At 46.7% G+C, this 13,568-nt stretch overlaps 1 protein-coding gene across 1 annotated transcript in view; it reads left to right on the top strand.

The window, feature by feature from the left end:
* myh14 (myosin, heavy chain 14, non-muscle) overlaps nt 1-13,568 on the top strand; it is a 77,656-nt gene that overhangs the window by 7,127 nt on the left and 56,961 nt on the right. Inside the window, exons 3-6 of the mRNA XM_083639617.1 lie at nt 2,021-2,227; nt 7,169-7,325; nt 9,974-10,001; nt 10,762-10,876. Of these exons, the coding sequence (XP_083495743.1) occupies nt 2,021-2,227; nt 7,169-7,325; nt 9,974-10,001; nt 10,762-10,876 (507 nt within the window). The remainder of the gene's footprint in view (nt 1-2,020; nt 2,228-7,168; nt 7,326-9,973; nt 10,002-10,761; nt 10,877-13,568) is intronic.

The raw sequence follows: 13,568 nt of genomic DNA on the forward strand, positions 1-13,568 counted from the left end.
TCTTGAGCTGTATACAAAATGGCCAAGGCACTCTAAATCCAGTACGGAGGGAACAGAGTAGAAATGTCAATCCAAAAGGCCTTAGCCCATAAGGTCTTCATCAGGGCAGGAAATAAATAACACTAGCACAAACACTAACACCTAATTGAAACCATCTGGTCCCATAGCCGGAGGTGAAGTGCTTGGACTAGATGACAGTGGGAGCGAGATACAATTAAGGACGATAGATGTTTACATCTTGTCATCACATTCCTATTAAAGCTCAGGTAAATGATTAGCTTCATGTGTGTGCCTTTCACCGCAGGTGGGGCGAGGCAGCTTAGCCTGTTTGTGTGTATTATCACATTTTATGAGCTTTCATTCACACGATAACGTCCTATTTCCTGTGTTCTAAGCATTTCATTCTCTTATGTGTCTTATGATGCTTTCCAACACATTTAGACCTAACGACTGTCACAGGGCTCTTGTCATGCCGTTCTTTGGTTCCACTTTGTCTCAGTACTTCTGTTTTGCAAACGGAACAGGTTTTTATGCTATGGTGTGTGTTACAGAATGTGACATATCAATTCAATATCTAGTATCTCTCCACTCTCTGAGTCTCTATTGGTTGGTGTGTGTTGCAAAATGTGACCTATGTTATTTCATCATACATATTTATTATTATTATTATATTATTATTATTTTATCCTGCTGTCTTCCTCCATTAAAACGGCATGTTTTTGAATGGAGTTTGGTTAATTCGCTAAAGCTGTTTCCACTGCATTTATCGCATTTGCTTTTATCGATACATCCTACTTTTCCGCCTCGCTCAAGTGTGAAAACTTTTTTGCGATATTTGGAGGTTTTATCGAATTTTCCGGTGTTTTCACTCAGGATTTTAATGCGCAATTAAAATGTTTGCATGAAAACAGGTGGATGCAAACCTCTATTGGCTGGTGTGTGTTACAGAATGTGACATATGAATTGGATGTCTCTCCACTCTCTGAGTCTCCCTCTTTCTGCTGGACTGGTTTAATACAGAACTCTATGAATAGAACAATACTCTCCTTCAGCCTCCTGATGCTAAAGAGGCCACTGCAGAGACACTGACTTCATTTTACACTCATGACTCTCATTCTCAGCTGAGAATGGCACTGTTGGACACACGTGCACGCGCTCACACACGCACGCACGCACCCAGGCGCACGCATGCACGCGCACGCATGCACACACACAGATTTTACACAGACACACATATGATTTCATTCAATTTCATATTCTGAGCATGTAGTTAAGGCACTACACACACACACACACACACACACACACACATACACACATACAAACACAGACACACACAGACACATTTTACTGTGTGTGCGTGCGTGCGTGCGTCTGTGTGTGTGTGTGTGTGTGTGTGTGTGTGCGTGTGCGTGCGTGCGTGCGTGTGTGTGTGTGTGCGTGCGTGCGTGCGTGCGTGCGTCTGTGTGTGTGTGTGTGTGTGTGCGTCTGTGTGTGTGTGCGTGCGTGCGTGCGTGCGTCTGTGTGTGTGTGTGTGTGTGTGTGCGTCTGTGTGTGTGTGTGTGTGCGTGCGTGCGTGCGTGTGTGTGTGTGTGCGTGCGTGCGTGCGTGCGTCTGTGTGTGTGTGTGTGTGTGTGCGTCTGTGTGTGTGTGTGTGTGTGCGTGCGTGCGTGCGTGCGTGTGTGTCAAGCGGCAGAGTGAATAAAGTGTAGCATAACAGGGGTCCTGTGACCTGGCCACAGCCAGAGTTCACCACTTCCTGTCCTCCAGGCATAACAGAGGCACCATGACAGGAAGCTGCTCTCTCTCCCGCTTGCTGTTATGCTATGTACATGTATTCTTGTCTGGTGTTGAATTTCTCTTTTTTATAACAAATTGGACATAATTATTTCTCTGTTTTCCCAAAAGATTAATTTTCAATGCCGGGGTAGAAGGGTGACAGAAGAGTTCAAATGAGCCGTTCTGTCACTGATCCGATCGCATTTAACATGTTCTCTGTCGGTCTCCCGCTCCCCTCCAGTCGGCCAGTATCCGGGAGGAGCGTGGGGATGAGGTGGACGTGGAGCTGACAGACAGCCAGCGGCGCCTCACCCTGTCCAGGGAGGAGGTGCAGCGAATGAACCCACCGCGCTTCAGTAAGGTGGAGGACATGGCCGACCTCACCTGCCTCAACGAGGCCTCAGTGCTGCACAACCTGAGAGAGAGATACTTCTCTGGCTTGATCTATGTGAGTGCACACACACACACACACACACACACACACACACACACACAACTGTGACATGTCAGCCTAGAGAAAATACGAAATAAAGAACCTATGGACACATTCCTCACATCAATCAGGGTAGGTATCCGCGGGTTCTTGAAAAGCATTAAAAGGTGATAAATACAGTAAATGTAGGGGAAATTAAGGCCCTTAAAAAGTATTAAGACGTTTTAATCACCATTTGAGAGGTATTAAATGTTGTAGCTATTGTGCTGATGGTATTAAATGAGCACATGATATCATCTCATATCGATCGCAGACCCCTAAATTGAATCGATATCGTATTGTGGCAAGCTATGTGATGTGATGTGTGATTAAAATATATTGAAAATGTCTTAAAAAAAAGGTCTTAAAAGGTATTAAATTTCAGATTCCTGCATATACCCTGCCAATATACACATAGACTGTACACTGGTGATATGGTGTGCATGCATGTGTTTGTGGCGAGCGCTCTGGCATCTCCTGTGTAACTGATAGGGAGCGACGAGAGAGGCGAGGAGTCATTTTACAAAGTTGTTCATGTGAGGGGGGTGTGTGTGCGTCTCCAGTTTCTTCTGCAGAAAGACAGGGGTGAGACGGCATGGAAGAGATCAGAGTAGGATAGAATAGATAGATGGGAAAGGAAGTCATATTGACGTAAGCAGATGATAATTGACATACTCAGGCACGCTGAATATAGGATTGGCAATTAACTGTATTCTAGTCATACGTTAAGATGGAGGATGTAGCTGTTGGGAAAGATTGAGAGATGAACATGGGAGAACAGGGCTACATGGTTGGAATACTTTAGAGAGGCGTATTACGATATGACTAAGTTGTCTCTGTGTGTCATCAGGACTTTCATTGCAGTTGGAGTACGTTAGGAGAAGGCTGTGTATTGGCTCTATGGGAGTATGTTAGGAGAAGGCTGTGTATTGGCTCTATGGGAGTATGTTAAGAGAAGGCTGTGTATTGGCTCTATGGGAGTACGTTAGGAGAAGGCTGTGTATTGGCTCTATGGGAGTATGTTAGGAGAAGGCTGTGTATTGGCTCTATGGGAGTATGTTAGGAGAAGGCTGTGTATTGGCTCTATGGGAGTATGTTAGGAGAAGGCTGTGTATTGGCTCTATGGGAGTATGTTAGGGGAAGGCTGTGTATTGGCTCTATGGGAGTATGTTAGGAGAAGGCTGTGTATTGGCTCTATGGGAGTATGTTAAGAGAAGGCTGTGTATTGGCTCTATGGGAGTACGTTAGGAGAAGGCTGTGTATTGGCTCTATGGGAGTATGTTAGGAGAAGGCTGTGTATTGGCTCTATGGGAGTATGTTAGGAGAAGGCTGTGTATTGGCTCTATGGGAGTATGTTAGGAGAAGGCTGTGTATTGGCTCTATGGGAGTATGTTATGAGAAGGCTGTGTATTGGCTCTATGGGAGTATGTTATGAGAAGGCTGTGTATTGGCTCTATGGGAGTATGTTAGGAGAAGGCTGTGTATTGGCTCTATGGGAGTATGTTAGGGGAAGGCTGTGTATTGGCTCTATGGGAGTATGTTAGGAGAAGGCTGTGTATTGGCTCTATGGGAGTACGTTAAGAGAAGGCTGTGTATTGGCTCTATGGGAGTATGTTAGGAGAAGGCTGTGTATTGGCTCTATGGGAGTATGTTAGGAGAAGGCTGTGTATTGGCTCTATGGGAGTATGTTAGGAGAAGGCTGTGTATTGGCTCTATGGGAGTACGTTAGGAGAAGGCTGTGTATTGGCTCTATGGGAGTATGTTAGGAGAAGGCTGTGTATTGGCTCTATGGGAGTATGTTAGGAGAAGGCTGTGTATTGGCTCTATGGGAGTATGTTAGGAGAAGGCTGTGTATTGGCTCTATGGGAGTATGTTAGGAGAAGGCTGTGTATTGGCTCTATGGGAGTATGTTAGGAGAAGGCTGTGTATTGGCTCTATGGGAGTATGTTAGGAGAAGGCTGTGTATTGGCTCTATGGGAGTATGTTAGGAGAAGGCTGTGTATTGGCTCTATGGGAGTACGTTAGGAGAAGGCTGTGTATTGGCTCTATGGGAGTATGTTAGGGGAAGGCTGTGTATTGGCTCAATGGGAGTATGTTAGGAGAAGGCTGTGTATTGGCTCTATGGGAGTACGTTAGGAGAAGGCTGTGTATTGGCTCTATGGGAGTATGTTAGGAGAAGGCTGTGTATTGGCTCAATGGGAGTATGTTAGGAGAAGGCTGTGTATTGGCTCTATGGGAGTATGTTAGGAGAAGGCTGTGTATTGGCTCTATGGGAGTATGTTAGGAGAAGGCTGTGTATTGGCTCTATGGGAGTATGTTAGGAGAAGGCTGTGTATTGGCTCTATGGGAGTACGTTAGGAGAAGGCTGTGTATTGGCTCTATGGGAGTATGTTAGGGGAAGGCTGTGTATTGGCTCTATGGGAGTATGTTAGGAGAAGGCTGTGTATTGGCTCTATGGGAGTATGTTAGGAGAAGGCTGTGTATTGGCTCTATGGGAGTACGTTAGGAGAAGGCTGTGTATTGGCTCTATGGGAGTATGTTAGGAGAAGGCTGTGTATTGGCTCTATGGGAGTATGTTAGGGGAAGGCTGTGTATTGGCTCTATGGGAGTATGTTAGGGGAAGGCTGTGTATTGGCTCTATGGGAGTATGTTAGGAGAAGGCTGTGTATTGGCTCTATGGGAGTACGTTAGGAGAAGGCTGTGTATTGGCTCTATGGGAGTACGTTAGGAGAAGGCTGTGTATTGGCTCTATGGGTGGGGATGGCCACTTGGTAGCATACAACTAGAGCGATTCATCGATTTGTCGATCCCCAGAAAATTAATCGCCAACTATTTAAAATTCTCCGATTCCAACTTCTTCTTCCCCCCCGGTTTTCTCCTCAGTTGTACTCGACCAATTCCCTGTCCCAGTTGTTGCCCCACCGCCTCTGCGATCTGGGGAGAGTTGTAGACTAGCACATGCTTCCTCCGATACATGTGCAATCGCCAGCCACTTCTTTTCACCTGACAGCGAGGCGTTTCACTTCACCAGCAGGACGTACCGTGTGTGGGGGATCACACTATTCCCCCCCGTTCCCCTCCTACCCCCCAACCGACCAGAGGAGGCACTAGTGCAATGACCAGGACATAATATACCCTCAATCTGGCTTCCCACCCACAGACACGGCCAATTGTGCCTGTATGGACGTCCGCCCAAGCCGGAGGTAACACGCGGGCTCAAACCTGTGACCCTCGTGTTGGTTGGCAGTAGTCGGGTTTCCATCCACCTGTTTTTATGCGAAATTTCAATTTGCGCATACAAAAACATACAAAAACATACAAAAACATACAAAAACATACAAAAACATACAAAAACAGAGTGGAAACGCTGCCTAATTCACAAAACCCTCCAAATATCGCAAAAAAGTTTTCACGCTTGAGGGAGGTGAAAAGTCGGGTGTATCGATAAAAGGAAAATGCTAAACGTGTGGTGGAAACAGATGAAGCGATATTCCGTTGTCTCTCCATTCAAAAACCACGCAGTTTGCCTTGATCACTGCAAAACATGACATGCCGTGTCTAGCTTACACAATAGGGCTACACACGGTAAATAATGGTAAATACGCAGCACAATACCCGCCCTCAGGGGTATTAACTTTAAGTTAAGTTAAGTTAAGTTAAGTTATCCTTTATTTATCCCCGTGGGGAAATTCATCCTCTGCATTTGACCCATCCTCTACTAGGAACCTTCCTAGAACTAGGAGCAGTGGGCAGCCACTGTGCAGCGCCCGGGGACCAACTCCAGTTATTTTGCCAGTACCTTGGTCAGGGGCACTGACAGGAGTATTAACCCTAACATACATGTCTTTCTTGATGGTGGGAGGAAACCGGAGCACCCGGAGAAAACCCACACGGACACGGGGAGAACATGCAAACTCCACATAGAAAGGACCTGGGACGGACCGGGGTTCGAACCCGGGACCTTCTTGCTGTGAGGCAACAGTGTTAACCACTGAGCCACCGTGCCGTCCATTAAGGCGACTCACTTCTAGAATTGAATGAAATTGTATTCACTTACTATCTGCTCCGTGGATTATAACGTTATGCTTGCCGAGTCGCACCTGGTAATCCAGAAATGGCGTTATGGTACCTTTGTCTACTTGTAGGTCATCAAGAAACTTTAAATGAATAACATTAGATGTGTTTAATAGAGCTGTATATCGGGTCTAGCAGCTGATCAGCAGCTCAGACAGCCTCAAACACGAGGTGATTGACAGCTCTATAATTCGCAAAATAGCAGTGGATGGAAACACGCATTATTTTGCATTTTCTTTTGCCGACTTTCTGAAAATTCGATTAAAAGTTGCGAAACATTTGGATGGAAACCCAGCTAGTGAATCTACCGCTGCATGGTTCCAGCTTCTTGAATGTGAATATTTTCTGGTGTCTTTAAGATTGTTTTTTGGGCATGTTTGCCTTTATTGGATAGGAGAGTAGGCAGGCAGGAAGGGTGGGAAGAGAGAGAGGGGATGACATGCGGCAAGGTACAACGGGTGGGATTCGAACCCGGGTCGGCCACGCGAAGGACTAAGAGCTCTACCAGCTGAGACAATGGGATGCCCCTTTTCTGCTTTCTTTAGTCTTCTATGACACTAAAGTGATTCTCTTTGGGTTGTGGACTGTTAGTCAGGACATTTCGTGACATTCGATAGACCAAACGACGAATCAATTTCAATGTTCGGTTTTATGGTGGGTGGCAACCAGCATTAAGGTGCATTACCAAAGTGATGAAATATTGATATTATAAGCTAGAAGTACATCTCTAATGTGTGTGTGTATGTGTGTGTGTCTGTGTGTGTGTGTGTGTGTGTGTGTGTGTGTGTGTGTGTCTGTGTGTGTGTGTGTGTGTGTGTGTGTGTGTGTGTGTGTGTGTTACAGACATACTCAGGGCTGTTCTGCGTAGTGGTGAACCCTTACAAGAACCTGCCCATCTACACAGAGTCCATCGTGGAGATGTACCGTGGCAAAAAGCGACACGAGATGCCCCCACACATCTACGCCATATCAGAGGCCGCCTACCGCAGCATGCTGCAAGGTACTCTACACTATCTGTGACCCCTGAGCCCTAACATGCTGCAAGGTACTCTACACTATCTGTGACCCCGACCCCTAACATGCTGCAAGGTACTCTACACTATCTGTGACCCCTGACCCCTAGCGAACTCTCACACCAGCTAACCCATCCGCCCATCTACTATCAGCTCCTTCAACATGGCCTGGAACGAGGCACTGAAACGTGTTTGTGATCTTTGATCTGTAGGCCAAACCATGAGCCACACTCAAAGGTGTGTTATCGTTTGTTATTGACACATGGCTGCTATCAAAAAGGTTTATAAGTGAAAAGAAAGAGGCAACGGGTTATTTTAGATTTGATAGATATTATAGATTTGTAGGTGTGGCTACCATCGTAACACTGCACATGTGTTGTGTTTGTATCATCAGATAGGACTAACCACAAAACATACCTGTAACAACAATGCATAACAGCCATGTTTATCATGCCGTAGCTGTCATGTGGAGTTCATGAAATGACAGAAAAAAAAATCCCAACAAACTATTTGAAAGCAGTGAAGTGTGGATTGAGCAATGTTTCTGCCCCAGGGTGTCATCACTAGATTACAGGAAAGGAGACAATCAGTCTCTCTCTTGTGTGTCTGAGTTCCCCCTCCCTCTCAGGTTAGCTTGTAGGTGTGTTACCGCACAATTATTGAACCTGTACGACCAGTGTGAATTCTTGTGCATGCGTGGGAAACTTCAAAGCGAATAGGGGGGGAAATGTCACAAACTACATCAGCCCATTTGTCTGCCAGTGTCGTGTAGTAGGCTACCAAATGAGTTGGTGTCTTGCTTCTTTCTACAGAAATTATTAGCGAAGGAGCTGCTAACATGTCAAGACTCAATGCCCTGTCAGAGACTGAATCATTGGGGCTGTGTGTGTGTGCGTGTGTGTGTGTGTGTGTGTGTGTGTGTGTGTGTGTGTGTGTGTGTGTGTGTGTGTGTGTGTGTGTGTCTTCTTTGCTGAACACTCATGTAATATGTATTAGCCGTCAAACCAGGCATGAGGCCTTGTAGAAGTTCAGAGGTCTGATCTGCTGGGTGGGGGTGGAGGTTTGGTGATCTGCTGGGTGGAGGTGGAGGTTTGGTGATCTGCTGGGTGGAGGTGGAGGTTTGGTGATCTGCTGGGTGGAGGTGGAGGTTTGGTGATCTGCTGGGTGGGGGTGGAGGTTTGGTGATCTGCTGGGTGGAGGTGGAGGTTTGGTGATCTGCTGGGTGGAGGTGGAGGTTTGGTGATCTGCTGGGTGGAGGTGGAGGTTTGGTGATCTGCTGGGTGGGGGTGGAGGCTTGGTGATCTGCTGGGTGGGGGTGGAGGTTTGGTGATCTGCTGGGTGGAGGTGGAGGTTTGGTGATCTGCTGGGTGGGGGTGGAGGCTTGGTGATCTGCTGGGTGGGGGTGGAGGTTTGGTGATCTGCTGGGTGGGGGTGGAGGCTTGGTGATCTGCTGGGTGGGGGTGGAGGCTTGGTGATCTGCTGGGTGGGCGTGGAGGTTTGGTGATCTGCTGGGTGGAGGTGGAGGCTTGGTGATCTGCTGGGTGGAGGTGGAGGTTTGGTGATCTGCTGGGTGGGGGTGGAGGTTTGGTGATCTGCTGGGTGGGGGTGGAGGCTTGGTGATCTGCTGGGTGGAGGTGGAGGTTTGGTGATCTGCTGGGTGGGGGTGGAGGTTTGGTGATCTGCTGGGTGGAGGTGGAGGTTTGGTGATCTGCTGGGTGGAGGTGGAGGTTTGGTGATCTGCTGGGTGGAGGTGGAGGTTTGGTGATCTGCTGGGTGGAGGTGGAGGTTTGGTGATCTGCTGGGTGGGGGTGGAGGCTTGGTGATCTGCTGGGTGGGGGTGGAGGTTTGGTGATCTGCTGGGTGGGGGTGGAGGCTTGGTGTAACATGATAACTGACGAAAATACAGCAGACATGGTCATGCATCACCTCCTCCAACACACACACACACACACACATACCTTCCAGTGGCTTATTCCTTCAATCGTAGGTCTACAGCAGTGATACTCAACTTGCGGCCCGGGGGCCAGATGCGGCTCACTGTAGGGTGCAGAGTGGCCCTGCCAACCATTTTCTAATTCACAATGAAAACTAATGTTAAATAAAGTTTGACTGAGCTCCAGCTAAATTGTCAAATATTGCCACCTGCTCGTCGCTCAGGCACTTATGTAGTTAACTAACTTAACCTAACTAATACAGTAACTATCCTGTGTGCACAAAATTGTCAGACTAAACTCCAAATGACACCCCCAAAAAGCTACAATCCGCTACAGAAAAATGAATATTATTATTGTTTGTTTATTAACTGGCCTGTCATTTTGCAGAAGTGGGCCCCGAGCAAAGCAGGTTGAGTATCCCTGGTCTACAGCCTATGCATACTGTAGGCCTACAAATACCCACAGTTGACTTTGATGTTAACCATGTATTAAACTACATATCCCACTCTGTACCAGTGTTGTAGAAAACAGGTGAGATCGATCATCCATCGATCGATCGATGATCGATCCATCCATCTATCTGTCTGTCGATACTTTATGTCTATATAACAAATAAAAATCATGTTTTTCTTGTCTTTTTAGAGTGTGAAATTAGCTCTGAGACTGTACAGTCAGTGATTGTCATATTTTTTGTTTCACAGACAGAGAAGATCAGGCAATCCTCTGCACGTGAGTAGTGTTTCTCTGTTTGATTTGTAGTTTATTGTGTGTGTGTGTGTGTGTGTGTGTGTGTGTGTGTGTGTGTGTGTGTGTCTGTGCGTGCGTGCGTGTGTGCATGTGTGTGCGTGTGTGCATGTGTGTGTGTTCCTTCATGTGTGTATATGCATGCCTATAATGTCTGTGTCTACCTCCTCGCTTGCCTATAGTCCTGTCTCTCTGTCTTCCTGTCAGTCTCTTCCTGTCATTGTAAAGGATCCCACTTTAGGTCCGTGTCACTCAGTCAGTCTGACTCTATTTTGGATGAGGCTTCTGCTTTTAGATCTTTCACAGCCTGGAGTATTTTTACTCCGTTCTTCTTTAGTCTGCTCCAAAAGCAACAATAGTGGTACGGCCTGTATCCTCCACACCTGCTTTCTGTTTACACCTGTGGCTTTGAATGCACTGCATGGGCTCTGTGTTCACTGGTGTCATGAATGTGTGTTTGGCCATCCATTCCTGTGTGTTCTGTCTCTTTAACCTGCTTATACACTATATACTGTACATTTCATGACCGGGACCATATGTGTCAATAGAGTCAATAGAATGGTATTTATTTGGTACATGTGTGTGTGTGTGTGTGTGTGTGTGTGTGTGTGTGTGTGTGTGTGTGTGTCTGTCTGTCTGTGTGTGTCTGTGTGTCTGTGTGTGTGTGTGTGTGTGTGTGTGTGTGTGTGTGTGTGTGTGTGTGTGTGTGTGTGTGTGTGTGTGTGTGTGTGTGTGTGTGTTCCAGAGGCGAGTCTGGAGCAGGGAAAACAGAGAACACCAAGAAAGTCATCCAGTATTTGGCTCATGTTGCCTCCTCCCATAAGAGCGGAACTCTGGGAAGAAACAAGGAAGCTTCACAGGTGCGTTACAGCAGAGAGACAGAAGCTTTACAGGTGCGTTACAGCAGAGAGGCAGAAGCTTTACAGGTGCATTACAGCAGAGAGACAGATGGAAGCTTTACAGGTGCGTTACAGCAGAGAGACAGAAGCTTTACAGGTGCGTTACAGCAGAGAGACAGAAGTTTTACAGGTGCGTTACAGCAGAGAGGCAGAAGCTTTACAGGTGCATTACAGCAGAGAGACAGATGGAAGCTTTACAGGTGCGTTACAGCAGAGAGACAGATGGAAGCTTTACAGGTGCATTACAGCAGAGATACAGAAGCTTTACAGGTGCGTTACAGCAGAGATACAGAAGCTTTACAGGTGCGTTACAGCAGAGAGACAGAAGCTTTACAGGTGCGTTACAGCAGAGAGACAGAAGCTTTACAGGTGCGTTACAGCAGAGAGGCAGAAGCTTTACAGGTGCGTTACAGCAGAGAGGCAGAAGCTTTACAGGTGCGTTACAGCAGAGAGACAGAAGCTTTACAGGTGCGTTACAGCAGAGAGACAGAAGCTTTACAGGCGCGTTACAGCCGAGAGGCAGAAGCTTTACAGGTGCGTTACAGCAGAGAGGCAGAAGCTTTACAGGTGCGTTACAGCAGAGAGACAGAAGCTTTACAGGTGCATTACAGCAGAGAGGCAGATGGAAGCTTTACAGGTGCGTTACAGCAGAGAGACAGAAGCTTTACAGGTGCATTACAGCAGAGAGGCAGATGGAAGCTTTACAGGTGCGTTACAGCAGAGAGGCAGATGGAAGCTTTACAGGTGCGTTACAGCAGAGAGGCAGATGGAAGCTTTACAGGTGCGTTACAGCAGAGAGGCAGATGGAAGCTTTACAGGTGCGTTACAGCAGAGAGACAGATGTAAGGCCTTGGCCACACTGATCCGTCATAAAATGGACAGAACCGTTAGACGGATAGATTTATGTCTGTTGCATGTACAAGTAACTTACTTGTACAGCAGGTGGGGGTAAGCACCTTGAAGGTGTCAGCGACCCGCCTATAAACCGAGAGAAGAAGAAAGCTGGCGTCAGCTAGCTGTTAGCTCTGTGCGCTACGTTACTTATGTGGCAATAAAATGCCACTGAATGACCAGATTAGATGGTGAAATCAGACGGTGACACTGACTATCACGTTGTACAATAGCGGGATGGTGTGTACACAGCATTAATTATAGCCTCCTTCACCGCCTCGGCCGCCATCTTCTTTGAAAAGTTTAAACAAATCTCGGAACGCCTCCTCTCGAGACCTCAACTCTGATTGGCTAAACGGACAGTGACTATCCGACTATCTGATACGTCCATCCAGAAAAAGTTCATCCCTCTTCAACTTTCTGTCCATCAAAACGTATGCAAATTCTCTGGATACGTACGCTTCTGAGTGCTCCACGGACAGTCGGACAGCTGTCATTGAAAATGAATGGAAGTGAACAGAGAAATGAACGCACACGGACAGATACCACGGATCAGTGTGGCCAAGGCCGAAGCTTTACAGGTGCGTTACAGCAGAGAGGCAGATGGAAGCTTTACAGGTGCGTTACAGCAGAGAGACAGATGGAAGCTTTACAGGTGCGTTACAGCAGAGAGACAGATGGAAGCTTTACAGGTGCGTTACAGCAGAGAGACAGATGGAAGCTTTACAGGTGCGTTACAGCAGAGAGACAGATGGAAGCTTTACAGGTGCGTTACAGCAGGGAGACAGATGGAAGCTTTACAGGTGCGTTACAGCAGAGAGACAGATGGAAAAAGAACAGCTGGGGCGGAGAAAGAAATAGAGGAGAGGGAGGAGCATTTAATAATGTTCAGTATGAAAAGAGAGGGGAACGATGTGAGGGGGAGGAGTTGGGGAACGGGTGAAGACATGAAAAAGGAGGTTGGGAGAAACAGAGAGAGAGGAGCCAAAATAAGAGGAGAAGTGGGTTGAGGTCATTGGAGTTCATATCCTGTAAGCTGCACTCCTGTACTTACAGTAGCATAACACCACACTGCTGCTGTATCTCTTTCCACATTCCACTGTATTTCTTTCTCTCTAAATGCTCTGAACCCACATTTCCTCTCTATCCAGTCCCTCCAGGATTTCGCAGAGGTTTTTTTTATTGTTATCATCAAAAATGCTTGATTTTGCAGCCGCTTTTCTCAAAAATGGCAATATGATTTGCAAAGTTTAATGTGTTTGTTTGTTTTCGGTAAAATTACGGGAACTGGCAAAAAAATTGCAAGTTGAGGAACCTCTTTAGCCATTTTTGTGGAGAAGTCGCAGGAATTGTTAAAAGTTGCAAGCCCCCGCAAACATTGCAGAGATTGGTTGAATTTGCATTAATCATTGTGATTGCAAAATCACAATTTCCTGGAGGGACTGTCTATCTCTTTATACAGACTAAGATGTTGTCTGGGACACTGAACCACAGAGACATCCTCTGTGGTTCAGTGTCCCAGACAAATGCATGATACCTGTCCTCTTGTTTCTCTTTCCACTTTTCCTTCATTTTCTCAACATTATTCCTTATTCCTTATTCCTTACCTTCCTGCCTTTGTTTCCCCTCATTCTCTTCTCTCTGCATTGTCTTTTTCTCTTGCCTGCATGTTCAGATGGATGGGACTAGGTCTTTACCAAGAGGTAGTTCCATGGTGAACAGGGTGAGTTACCTCTATCCTTTCGTCCCGTCCCGTCCTGTC

Source organism: Poromitra crassiceps, assembly GCF_964638095.1.
Source record: "Poromitra crassiceps genome assembly, chromosome: 1".
NCBI classification, from domain to species: Eukaryota; Metazoa; Chordata; class Actinopteri; order Beryciformes; family Melamphaidae; genus Poromitra; species Poromitra crassiceps.